The 13,481-nt window shown below is 39.5% G+C and overlaps 1 protein-coding gene across 2 annotated transcripts in view; it reads left to right on the forward strand.

Moving 5' to 3' along the window:
* RPRD1B (regulation of nuclear pre-mRNA domain containing 1B) overlaps window positions 1-13,481 on the forward strand; it is a 28,220-nt gene that overhangs the window by 447 nt on the left and 14,292 nt on the right. The window contains exons 2-6 of one of the 2 annotated variants that reach the window (XM_010569368.1): window positions 1,447-1,576; window positions 2,753-2,886; window positions 9,984-10,090; window positions 11,920-12,046; window positions 13,093-13,268. In XM_010569368.1, the coding sequence (XP_010567670.1) occupies window positions 1,447-1,576; window positions 2,753-2,886; window positions 9,984-10,090; window positions 11,920-12,046; window positions 13,093-13,268 (674 nt within the window). Of the gene's footprint in view, window positions 1-1,446; window positions 1,577-2,752; window positions 2,887-9,977; window positions 10,091-11,919; window positions 12,047-13,092; window positions 13,269-13,481 lie in introns of both variants that reach the window. The other variant, XM_010569367.1, reaches the window with a different exon arrangement.

Here is a 13,481-nt window from a genome sequence, read left to right on the forward strand (position 1 = left end):
GGCGGCATGCCGGCGGAACGCGGGGTCGCCGGCTCTGCCCGCCGCTCCGTGAGGGAGACGGTGTCGAGGGGCCGGTTCCTCCTCCTCACGGCGGTCGCGGGGCTCTTGGGGTCGGCAGGGCGAAAGGTTCGTGAGGCGGGCGTTCGGGGTCAGCGGGAGCCTGGCCGCCGTTCTCCCGCTGCTGTCGTTAGTTCTCGGGGGGAGAGGGTGGAAGCGCCGGCTGGAGGTGCGGGGTGTTAGCTGGGAGGGGGGGGATGCTCTGCCGGGCCAGGCAGCTGGGTTGGAAAACAAAGACGTACTGAGCGTTTTCCCCCGGCTGTGAAGCGCGTTGGTGGCTGTTCAGCCCGTAGGTTTTGCTTTTACGTTTTACGGGTTTGGATTCGTAGTACCTATCCGTTACAGAATTGCGCTAAGGGATTAGGAGATAAGCAAAGTAAAAGTGGTTGCAGAGATCTATAAAAACGGTTTGGTAGTATCATCCAGAAATATTTTGTGCCTTTTTTTTTTTTTCCTTGCAGATTAACTTAAGTTAACTTCTGGTAACTTCTCAAATTGCTTCATAATGAAGTCAGGGAGACTGCCAGTGTCAGTGTTGGTGCCCTGTCCCCACGGGCAGCTGTGAAACCAGCCAGTGTCACCTTTCTCATCCTGGGTAGCCAGCAGTGTTAGCCCCTTGGAGCAGATGGTGCTGATGAAGTCCTAGCTGGAGTATCTTTCATGTGATCGCTGGAGTTGCCATTTATAGTGTATTAAGTATGAATTTTTGAAAGATCCGAGTTTGGCCTGCTGTGGAAATAAGCGCTTTTGTTTTCTGCCTCGTGTGTGCGTATTTGCAGCCAGTGCAGTCTGGAGATCTGAATCTCCCACCGATTCTGGCCGCAGTAAAATAGAAAATGGTGGTGTCAAGATGGGAAAAATTATGGTATACAGAAGAAATTTAATGTTGCTTTGGCACAGCATTGTCTGGAAAATATTTGAGTCTCCACAATAGCTTTCTCCTACAGTTTCATTCTGTTCTGAATTAAGTGGTTCTATACTAAGTTTTTTTCCTGAAGTTAATTAATGAAAAATAAGTCTATTGTTATATTAATTTGCTGGTAGGTTAGAAAAGCTCATTTTAATCATGCATTTAAAGTTTATTTCTTATGCAGCTTTCTTGAAAAGTGAGGTGTCATTGTCCACAAAAAGTATTAAGCTCATGTTTCTCTCATAAATTAGTTAGGAAAAAAACCCAAGCAGAAGTAAGGAGATCAAGAACTACTTGACTTGAAGGCCTCTGATTTGCCTTGGTAACATGGAAATATTTTGCACTTTGCTTTTAGACTGAAAAGCTATAAGCAACTTTGAAAACCATGTTAATGATTCCAAGTGAACAAAGTGAGAAATAAACACAAACTCTCTCTCTCTCTCTTTTTTCTTCTTTCTTTTTTTTTCCCCCTTTCCCAGCAAAATCAAGTAGGAAACTTACTTTCCTATATTTAGCAAACGATGTCATCCAGAACAGTAAGAGGAAAGGTCCTGAATTTACTAGGGAGTTTGAATCTGTTCTGGTGGATGCTTTTTCTCATGTTGCCAGGTATGTTGCTGTATTACGTATTTTTTCAACTTTTCTCTCTATAGATTTGCATTCTTATTATACAAAGTTTAATTCAATTGGATTTTGTTGGTTTGTTGTGGGTTTGTTTTTTGTTGTGGTTTTTTTTGTTTGGTTGGTTTGGTTTTTGTGGGGTTTTTTGTTTTTGTTTGTTTTTTTTAAGTCTCAGGGATGCTTGTACCCTCTCTCTAGTAGAGATTGGATTCTGACTGCTTCGTGGCTAGGAACTGTTTAGTGTTAATATTTCCCTTTGGGCAAACTTCTTTGTATGTGAATCAGCCCCTCACAGCTTTACACATTTGTTCTCGGCATGCAACTTCTACGTACTTTATTTTAATTGTTACTAAAAGATCTTGCAGATCTGTTCGTGGGCAGTGAAACTGAATAGTTGCATGTGTTTATTAAAGCCACATAATAAATGGCTCTTCCCCATTGTCAGAAGACTTTAAAAGAGCTGATATTTTTGGCCACTGGATTCTCATCAGTCTTCTGGTTTGAGCATGGTTTCTTCTTGTATTGCTTGTTTTAATGGTTATCTGATCATTAGTCTCCTTGATAGAGGAAGGGAGAATTTTATACATAAAAGGGAAAGAGTGATGCAGCTACCATCCTATCAAAAATGGACTATGATTTAGTTAAGATTTTCTCTAAATGGCATAATAATTTCTATTATCTCAACTAAACTTCAGTGTTCTGTGTGTTTAGTGGTATGCTGTTCTGGATGGCTGTCTAACTTTCAGTGCACTATATGAGTACATTTAAGTGCGTAATGATCCAAATAACCTGCTTTTTAATTGGGATGTTACTGACTGAAACAACTGTTCAAAGTTAACACTCTGAATTGTAAACATGTCAACTTGGGGGTATTATGTAACTCTTCTTGCAAATACTGAATGATAGCAAGTTTCTTCCTCCAAAACTTTTCCTGCCCTTACAACATGGGAACATGGGGCACTTTGAGGCAATCTTTGGTTCCAGGAAAAGGGGAAAATTGGCCACAAATGTGTTTTGTACAGTTTGTCTCAGACAATATGAGAGAGACTCTCTCCAAACGTGCAAACATTGCAATGGATGCAGCTGCTAGTTTGGAAGATGCTCTCTTAAAACATAAGGAATATTTTCCACCCGAACTATAATTATTTTCTAATCTTTGAACAGAGAAGCAGATGAGGGCTGCAAAAAGCCCTTGGAACGATTGCTTAACATCTGGCAAGAAAGGAGTGTGTATGGCAGTGAGTTCATACAGCAACTGAAACTTTCTATGGAAGACTCCAATAGCCCCCAAACTAAAGGTAAATGCATATTGCTTTTCTTGTGTGCTGTATTTTGTTTTTTTAAATTGGTACACATTTCACTAAAAGTACTGTGCGGAGTTGAGCTCTGGGCTCCTGTAGTTGAGTCGTTGCCAGAGCTGGTCATGGAGATTTTTCAGGATTGTCTTGAGAGAAGTCTGATTTTCGTTAAACCAGCAGTTCCAGTTTGCAAGTGTGTTGCCATGTGACTTGAGGCTGGCAGTAAGCTTAACTTAAGGTAATGTCTGCTTCTGCTCATGCAGACAGAATACTCCAGGGCTGCCTTTTGATGTGAATGCAAGTAAGTAGCATGCAGGGAACTGTTGCATCCACCTTGAGAGTTAAAATTGTCCCACTCTACGTCTCTGAGATTGGTCAGCTGGGTTGTTATAATGGTTTATTCAATATTGTTAGTGCTTTCATTCTCATATTAATTGTTTTCATTTTGCGTAGTTACTGTATTTTATTATGATTCAGCAAGGACTTCTTAATAATTGAAGCCTGGAATATATGCCCGGAAGCCCGTCTGTTTTCTTTTTTCTTACACCAGCTGATGTCATTTGGGGAAAACAATAACTTTGCATCATTTAACATCATTAGAACATCACGGTTATAACCTTATTACTCCATGAGACACAGATGTGAGAAACTAAGTATAAGCTGCTTGTGTTTACTGTGCTTTTATACTGCTTCGGCAGATATTGCCTCTTCTTCTATAGCATCTGAAAGTATTTAACTGGTAGTACTGTAATGAAGAGAGGGAAGCAGTAGGATGCCTAACCTATGGAAGGTGAGGGTCATTAAAAATCAAGAATGTTCTGGTCAAGGGAATATTTGGCCACTTCGCAGCTAAAGGAAGCGTCAGTGTTTTTCAAATCAGCTAAAATCACATTGCTGCTTTGACCAAATTTTGCTCTGTTCCCCACAGAGGTGCGGTGCTTTGTGAGAGAGTTGGCTTAGTCGTTAGTAAAGTGCTCTTATACCGTTCTTAGGTGGTGAAAACAAGCAAGATATGTCTACTGGAGTTGGTAGTTAATACAGAATTAATATGAAGACATGAGCATTAATATGAGACATGCATGTGAAGACATATGTCTATGGCTGTCTTCAAATGCTTCTTCAGGCAAAACTACTGGATGGGTGCTTTAGCAGTTTGCGACAGAGGCCTTGCAACTTAGTGTAATTTAAGTACAACATTCAGAGGGTATTGCCATTTTTTCCCCAAACGCTGGGAGACCAACTGACCTGACCGAAGGGGTTGTCTCTTCCATATCAGGACAGACGGAGTCTCTGCTCTGGGTGGTGGGAGAGGGGAAGGGTGGAAGGTGTACAGTCTCTACATGAAACAGTTCATGTTGGGGTTTTTCTGTTGTCTGGGTGCAATGCATGACACCTGTTTGTCATGAAAGGACAGAATTTATATGCCTGAATTCCTGTTGAACTGATGTAACAGAGGATTTGAAACTGTTCAAGGTATCTAGATAAGTGTTTCACAAGTGTTTAACTTTTAATCTAAACAAAACCATACTGTGTGTCCAAGAACCACAGCTGTGATTTCCTGGTTAATTGACATCCAACTGTCACTCGGTGTCCCCCTTCCTTTGGCTGGTGGTATCAATCAGTCCTGCTACTGTTAATCGTCTCAACTTAAAAATGTTTATACAAAATCAAACCCTTCCTAAGTGTAACAGACCTTTGCAGGAAACAGAATGAAAAAAAATACAAACATTTTAAGAACTGCTGTGTGCACATCTTCACTTGGCAAGAAACTGAATTTTCTTCTGGGTAATTGGAGATACTAATGTAGTATCTTTTATTTGAGAGAACAGTTTAGGCCCTTTCATGAGTGTGAGTATTGCTGCCGCCTTGTCAATTCATTGTAAAAAAGAAATTGAGATTTTTAAACCAAGAGAAAAATAAATTTGAAAAACTCAGTGGAGTTCTAAGGTTTTCTCCTTGTTTTGACTGGCTTGTTTTCAAATTAGCTTCTTAATGGTAAGAGCTAGTTTCTCATGGGATTTTTGTGATTTCTAAGGTAAATTGATGTTTGTCCGGTTTCTGGTGGGCAACTATGTTGCAGAAGGCTTTGTTGTAGTTATTCTAGTCTGTTTTCAAACAGGTGAACATAAGCAAGATGGACAACAATGTATCATGTTTTACAGGTATAATGTTTATCATAAACATGGAAAACCATAGTACACTGCTCCTCCCGAACCATTCTGACTTCCTGGTTTTGTGTACACCCAAGATAGACATAGCTGAGAAATAGGTAGTATTAGTATCTGTAGATTGGTGCAAGGCTGTGCCATTAAAACAAAATTTTGAAGCTCCTTAGGACTATCTGACACTGTGATAATTGTGTGTGATAATGCTGTGATAATTCTTTTCTTCAGCCTAAGGTATGGCAACAAGTCTGTGCAGGTGGTTCTCTATGGTTTTTTCATATTGCAGTGTCTTAAATTCCTGGGCTGGTAGGTGTTGCTTTCTGAACAGGATGGCTCTGCTTGGGTTGCAGATTTGTGAAACCTGCCAAAATAAAGCAGAGTCCTGTATCTGTGAGGAAAAACACGTTTAGAGCTTATCAGTGCGTGTTTCAATGGTGCAGCTTATTTCTTGTTTCATTAGTAGCAAGGCCTTGGGTAAACATACAGCAATTCAGTTGGTGGCACATGGGAAGTTCCTGCCATGGAACAGAGTTGATTGCACAAATAATGAAGCTTTCCCTTCAGGGAGGTGGTGGGGAAAGACTACTGGCCCTTTCTAAGCATTATGTTCGCTGTTTTTGACTTCCTCAGTGGTGCAGCATACTACTGTATTTTAGTCTTTCGGGTCCCTTAAGGAAATATGCATACACATTGAAATGAGCTTTTGAATATTGATATTTTCTATTGTTTTACTCTAAACGTATTCATTAAGCTTGCATTTTCTTTCTCATTAATCTCATTTTTATTAGAATGTTTCTTTTTACAAGCAATAGGGAAGAGAACCACCCATTTATCTTAAAGCCTGGGAAAACCAGGTCTGTAGAGGTTTGATATAAAAACCTTTAGGTAATATAACCTATATAGCTGACTTCTTTTTTTTCATTGTCTTTGTAATAAGCAGTTGAAGTCCTTGAATATGCTCTGATGTAGGAGTGTCACACTATAACACAGAACTGAACTGCTACCCATCTGCTCTGATTGTGTTTATATTGCAAATGCTGGCACAAGAGGTCAGATCCATATTAAAATATGGAGAAAAACATCAGAGAGGAGAGCAGGCAGGGATGCTTCCAAGAATAACTGAAATAAAGGCACCTGGGGACAGGACTAGGTATAATTTTGGACCAGATCAACTCCAGTTATGCTTGACCTAAGAGAGGCTACCAACAAATGTATGTTGTAATGAGAACTTAAAACAATTGTGAGTAATCTACCCCCAAAGAAACAAATGGTTAGAACAGTTGGAGGGTATGCTGGACCATTAGGTTTCTCTTATTTTGTTTTTTTTCTGTCTCCTCTGGTGTTCTGTGATGGTCTTCTGTTTTAGGAAAGCTGTCTATTTTTTGTTGTTGTATTCAGTGTTTTGTCCTAAATCACTTTCTGAAAGTGTCTTTCATATAAGTTTACTGGGATCTTGCACAACTTGCTAAATCCCTGCTGCTTAGAACCTAAAGCTTACAAAAGTTTGATTTTAGTTACAGTTTTGGGAGGCTTATTTTTTGTTATGCTGATTGAGGCTGATAGCCCTGCCAACAGATAAAAAAAACCCTTAAATTCAGCTGGTCTACCTTTCAAGTAAACAGTTACCTATAGAACTTCAGAAGTAGAAACCCTTGTTTTACAGGTTTGCCTGTTATTCTAGAACTACAGTATCTGTTAACTGGCATTTCCTTGCATGTTTCCCTGTAGACAGAAGTTTCTGCTCATGCAACTTGTCATATAACTGTATGCTTAACTGTCAGAAAAGGCTCATGATGTAGCTGTGCTGAGACTGATAGATCCTCATGTGAATTAAGGACTATTTGTTTTTTAAAAAAAATCTGAGCCCTTTGCTTAGTTCCCTCCAGTGAAAGGCATTATCTATATGGGGAGTTCCTTACCATGTGGTGTGGCTGCTTCTTGAATGAGGAGATGAATGTAACCAAGTCCTCATGAGAGAAGATAATAATTTTATATTGCCTTGAGATTTAAAAAAAACCCACATAAACCCACTGTTTTTAACAGAGCAAAGTTTTAAACTCTTCGTTATCCCTCTGAATATGTGTGTACAGATTCCACAGTTGGTTTCTCTTTACTATGCATGTGAGGCTGGAGTCAAATTAAAGAAGCCTGTTTACCTCTAAAACCAGTCATCAAGAGATGAGAACAAAGAGGTGAACACCCTAGATGGGAAGATCTCCCTTGTTGCCAGCTTACAGGAAAAACTCATGCTTTGTCACTAAGGTCTTTCACACTGGAGGCTCAAGCCACTGGAGATGGTTTGAAGACTGAAAAATTGGTGGAGAAATACCTTTACATGTCTCTCTGGACACTGCAACAGCAGGATAACAACAACCTCGAGTTTCACTGCAAAGCTGGTACGACAGCAACTGTCTGTCATTCTGGAGAAACGCAGTGCTTTGCTCTTTGAAGGTTTTTAGGGAGTAGCTCAATTTCTGAGCTGTGAAGAAGACCACAACGAAGCAGGAAAGCTGACTTCATCCCTAGTAGTGGCTTCTCTATCTTCTTTATGTCTGTGTCAAGAATGGGCTCTTGGTTTTCCTGGAAGAAGCTGTCCATATTCTACAAGCATATCTTGATTGTTTCAGAAGATACGTGTTACATACCATTGCCGAGTTCTGATCACTTTTAGATGCTTTTAATGCTTGCTTTCCTCTTTTCTTGTTGGATTTGACAGGCTTTTTCAGAAGTGTAGGCTGCAATGGTTAAATTACTTCTGGCTAGCAGGTTTTGAAGGCTACCTAGGCAGGGTGTGTTATAATTTATGCCTTAGTTCCTGTTCTCTTTCAGGGGTCCTTTTCCACCATATGCTCTTGAGTTTGAAAATAAGTGTGGGTTGGGGTTTTTTTTTTCTATTTTGATGAAATGGAGATGGTGTTTCTAGGATTCTTCAATGAGGTCTTCTGCTGCTCCTGTTTACCAATGCCAAGCAAAAAAGTGCAATATCTGCATTTATGTCATGCTACTCATGCCCAAAATGCTACTTCAAAGCTGACTGCTTTGTCCTCCTTTGCCTACTTACTGGTCACTTTGTCCCATCAGCTGCCATTCATACGCTCAGGGAGTGGCACCTCTCCAGGTAGGCCAGCTAGCGACTGGTGTAGGACTGCAGATGTTCATGCACCTATCTTCTTCAGAGTGTTTCCAGTCAAGCTCACTTGGTCTTGTTCAGATGGAAAATACAATGAGTTCTGAATCCTCTATGTTAGATTAGTAAGTAAGCATAATACTGTGTCTTGTGGTAGACCAGTTAGCAACACAGCAGGAATAGCTCTTCAGCAATTTGAATCTCAATTATCATTTTCGTTTTTACTTGTGTGTGCACTGTGGTCATGCATTCTTATATTGATTATCTTGCATTTATCCTTTGTTGGTTAATTACTTTGATAAATACACACCAGTGATAAATATTGATGGCACATAGTATTGGGCTATGTAACTTAAAATGCTCTCTTTGGCCGTTTTGTCATCTGCACATCTGTTCAACTCAGCTTGTGTCTTTCGCATACCTCAGTGGATACCAGCTGTTTTTCTTTTTGATCTGGTTATCAGATTATCAAGCACTCTTTTCTGTTAGTTGTATACATACAATACTTAGACTGTACCCTTTTCTAGCCTAGATAGCTTTGCTCTAGCATACTCAAAAAATTCATTCGGTTTAGGGTAACTATGTTTTCTGTGCTTCTTTGCCTTGGTTGAGTAAATCTGTTCTCTTAACAGAGGTGTGTTTGTGTCTACCTCACGAAGGTCGTTCAGCTTTTTCCCCCACACGAGCAGGATGTACAGCACCTCTGACTTTCCCTCCATTAAAAAGTTTTTTCAGACATGTCCCACCTAACAAGGCAGGCAAAATTCTGCATTTAAGGACAGACCTTTGTTTGCTTCCTCATTAGAATTGGGCAGGCTGATTTAATTTTAAATCAAGAGTGATCTTGGATTTTCTTGTGAATCAAACAATGTACAGACTCTTTCCCTTGAACTCCGTGATTATCATGGCAAGAGTTGATTCCATTGAAGAGATGTTCTCAAGACTCTGTCCAAAGCTTGCTTACAAATTACTCTGGCTCTTATTAATTTTGGTGGCAAGTCTGAAGAATGATCTGTCTTCTTTATTCAGAAGGTTCTGTAACTGGATCAAAGGCTGCATTAAGACTTCTGACTCATTAAATAAACTGTCTTTTCCCTTTAAGCTAAGGTATGCTACGCTAAGGTTCATTTAACCAACGCTGCCTTGCTTTATGAAATCCTTACTCCTGAATATTACAGGTTACCTGCTTGGAGATTGGTTCATGCTCTGCCCATGGCTGTTGTTGCTGTCACATCTTAGAGTTTCAGTTTCACAGAGCTGTCCTGAAGTCTTTATTTTGATGGAAGAGTCGAAGGTTGAATAACCAGCAGTTATTTATTTGATGGTGGGACCACAGTGAGCGTATACTTGGTGCAAAAGGATAACTTGAAATTCTTCTGTCCATATGTATCTTTGCATCAGTGCTTCATTTCTACTGGTAGAAATCCTGCATACATGGTATTAACCAGACAATGTGAGCAGGGTTGAAGACCTGCCATTTATTGACAAATAGGACGTTTACTTTCCTTTCCTGCTTTCAGCGCAGGAGGCGCAAATATGTATACAGTGCACACTGCTAATGTGAAGACTGTACCCTTGTACTCGGATGTACAGAGATATGTGTGTGGGCAAAATCAACCTTTTATTGCTGTTTTGCATTTGAGTGCTTGGAATATGATGCCAACATTAGTGTCCAATTGTGGTCATCCTTCTCTTTAGAGAGCCTAATCATCAGAGCATCTGGTACAATTTTTTTGAAGTAGAGATAGTTAAAGTGGGCAGATCTGGCATTCAAATGAGTTGCTTATATGTGTCTTTAGTTGCAGAGGAGAAGAAGTCTTTAAAGCGGACATTTCAGCAAATACAAGAGGAGGAAGATGATGATTACCCTGGGAGCTACTCACCCCAAGACCCTAGTGCTGGGCCACTGCTGGTATGTGGGATGGGTTGAGAGTGGGAGTTCTGAAAGCCACCTCCCGTGTGGTACAGCCACAAGGTGGAGCTGCCAACAAGTAAAATGCTTTTAATGGAGAAATTCAGTTGGGGGTTGAGAAGTCCATGGAAGAAGAAATGGAACAGATTCTTTTTTCGTATTGAAATAGTGTACAACTTCTGAGTGATTTCAGGTAGTCTAAACCAAGGTCTGAGTAGTACTACCACTAAAGAATCTCAAAGGACTGCTAGAGGAACAGACCATATTTTAAATTCTTTCTAAGATCAGTGTGTAATCTCTCAAACCCAAAATTGTAACACACTTAAAACTGAATTATTTTTTTTGTAGGACATTTCTTTCCATGAACTATTAAAAAGTTCAACCTTTGATAGATTTGTATGGAGTTGGTTAGAAAAAGCAGTTCTGAAGACTTTATTTTGACACTGACATGTTAATGGTGTGGAAATAGTAGGAATGAAATAGAGGATCATTCTGACCCTTTGAAGCTACAAAATGAACATGTGTTAAACCATTGTCTATCTGAAAAGGATAAAAAAAATACACCATCCATCTGGTAGACTGTAAACATTGAAAAAAAGAAATAACAGTTGTCAAGGAAATAAGTGAGATTTTTTTGTTGTTTTTACCTCCAGATGCCTTGCAGCTTATGGTTTCTCTTGATGATAAGCATTGTCTTTGTTACTGTTGGAAATCATTAGCAGTTTGCAAAGAAGTAGTAAATATTAGGTAATGGACTTCTTTATTTTTCAGATAAAAAAATTGTATTTAATTTTTTTCAGTGTTTTTATTAGTTTTAAAACTATTGAAATGTAGTTTAAACATCAGTGGTGGTGTTTACAGGGCTAGTGTTCCAATTTCAAAAACCTCCTGTTAAAACTTCAGTATTTTTTTAAAATAAAGGAACAACACTTTTTTCTTCCTGTTCAGGGAGTCTGTGTCTCTCCTTTATTTTTTTGAGTAGGGAGGAAATACGGTGTGTCAAGGAGAGGTCCTCTTAAGGTTGTCCTCATCCACATCCTTTTTAAGCTAGGATATGTTTTGAGTGTATTCATTTAAACTGACATGTTTCCTCAGTGCACTAAAACCATCTGAGAGATGAAGTTGAGGGGATACGGTGGAGTCCAGTTTAATTGTAGATTGCAGAGTTCTTCCAAAGAGCCAGCTGAGCTAAGTGAGGATAGCAATGGCTTTGCAAAATCAGGACAATATAAAATTTGCTTTAACGGGGATACCTTTCATTGTCATCAAAGTTTATGGTAGGTAACCAGTTACAAAATTCTAAATCTTACAACAATGGAAAGGTGACAGAATTTTGTTTGGACTGATACAAGTTTGGTTTAGGTTTTGGGCTTTTTTTGGTATGTCAGAATGCACCTTTGGAATAGAACAAAAAGGTGCATGTACCTTCCTGCTAGTCTAAGAGAAAGTGTCAGGGATGCTCAGCTAAAAGATACAGTCCCAAGTTGGTGCAACAAAGGGCTGATGGCTGTTTCTCAAACTGGTGTGGTCATGTTCTTTTCAGCTTTGTCTTAAATGATCACTTCTCATAATTGGAATGAGAAGTTTTCCACTGCAGAGCCTTGAAAAAGGTGATCCTACTGTAATTATGCATAAGTTCCTAAACACTGGGATATTGTATCCTTAGTGAATACTTCCTGTGTTAGGAAGCAACAGTTTAAAAACTACTTGAAGAAAATATTCCAAAAATGGTTGCTTTCAAAGGTAGATGACCTCAGATGCAGTGGCCACATCCACAGGAAATGGCATAGAAATTACCTGGTTTTAATGTTGGCTAACTTGTCTTGTAGACCGAGGATTTGATCAAAGCCCTACAAGACCTGGAAAATGCAGCATCAGGAGATGCAACAGTGCGGCAAAAAATTGCCTCCCTGCCTCAGGAAGTTCAAGATGTTTCATTACTGGAGAAAATTACAGGTATGAAACTGGAAGATGAATGAACATGGGTCCAAAGAATAACTTAGAAATCGAAGTGGTTTTTTCTTTAAATCATAACAATGGATGGTGGAGTGAATTCCTGCTTTGGTGTCCTTATTTTGTAGCTCTTGCGTAATTAATAAATAGCAATCCTATGAAGTAGAATAGAAGATGAAACTTGCATAGCTTCTTCCATGGTTTTTTTGTTGTGTTTTTTTTTTTTTTTTTTGCTTGGACCAAGGCTTTTTTACTTGGAGAGCATCAACAGCATTTTGCAAGAATGTAAAGGAAACACAGCCAGAGTTCTCAAATGGATGTGTTTGATTTTGAACACTTTGTTAGACAGAGTTTTATCAGACTGTGCTCAGTACACGCATACTCCTTGATTGCTATGAAAAAGTAAACTCGCTACCCCCATTCGTCTGTCAGTCCTTGTTTAAATGCACTTTTGCAATTGTATATGAAAAGTAATCTTAATAGAAACATTTAAAGGTTGAACTGATTTGACTCTTGTTCCTGGAAGTGGTTTTCATTTAGAACTCATTATGAACTGGCACTTATTCAGTCCTTTATCATGTGCTCTTACAGCGTTCTAACTGTGAAGGCTAGTGTGCAATTGATATGTTTGCTTGTATTGATACATTAGGAGTTATTCAGAGAAAAGAGGAATTAAAAAGTGCATACCATGTTTAAATGTGAAAACCACCTGATCTGTTTAACTGAAAGTACAGCCTAATGTTTTAGTTTAATTAACCTGTTTATAGAGGCTGATGTCATAGATTTATATCCCCCCCATCACTGAGATCTCTGCAAGGATAAAATGCAGCCGATCATGTCTGTGTCTAAAACATACTATTCTTGGGTTGTTTGTCCTGCCTATTTCCTTTATATCCCCTGTGATAAGAACTCTTATTTTCCTGTCAAGCCAGAAGTGTACTTATGAATGAGATGTTATTGTGGGTGTGGCTGGTGAATTGTAGCCCTTCTGTCAAAGATAGAAAGTTTTAAACTTTGTCCTCTAAATTACCCACCGCTTTTGCATGTAGACAAAGAGGCAGCCGAACGTCTTTCGAAGACCGTGGATGAAGCATGCCTGTTACTAGCAGAGTACAATGGCCGGCTGGCAGCAGAGCTGGAGGACCGGCGCCAGCTGGCACGCATGCTGATCGAGTACACCCAGAATCAGAAGGATGTATTAACAGAGAAGGAGAAGAAGCTAGAAGTGAGTACTGATTACACTGGTGCTGGCAAGCCAATTGTCTTGCCAAATGCTGCCGCTTGACTCCTAATCTATGTGTTTCTCTCAAGGGAGATGATTCTAGGTGTTATCTCTACATTTGGAGTAAAACAGGGATAAGAAAGCAGTGTATAAAAAGTCTGGAGAAGGCAGATCTGTTCTGATGTTCAGTCTAGTATGTTTTAATACACATGGACA

This window comes from Haliaeetus leucocephalus, unplaced genomic scaffold (assembly GCF_000737465.1).
Source record: "Haliaeetus leucocephalus isolate CR32 unplaced genomic scaffold, Haliaeetus_leucocephalus-4.0 Scaffold273, whole genome shotgun sequence".
NCBI lineage: Eukaryota > Metazoa > Chordata > Aves > Accipitriformes > Accipitridae > Haliaeetus > Haliaeetus leucocephalus.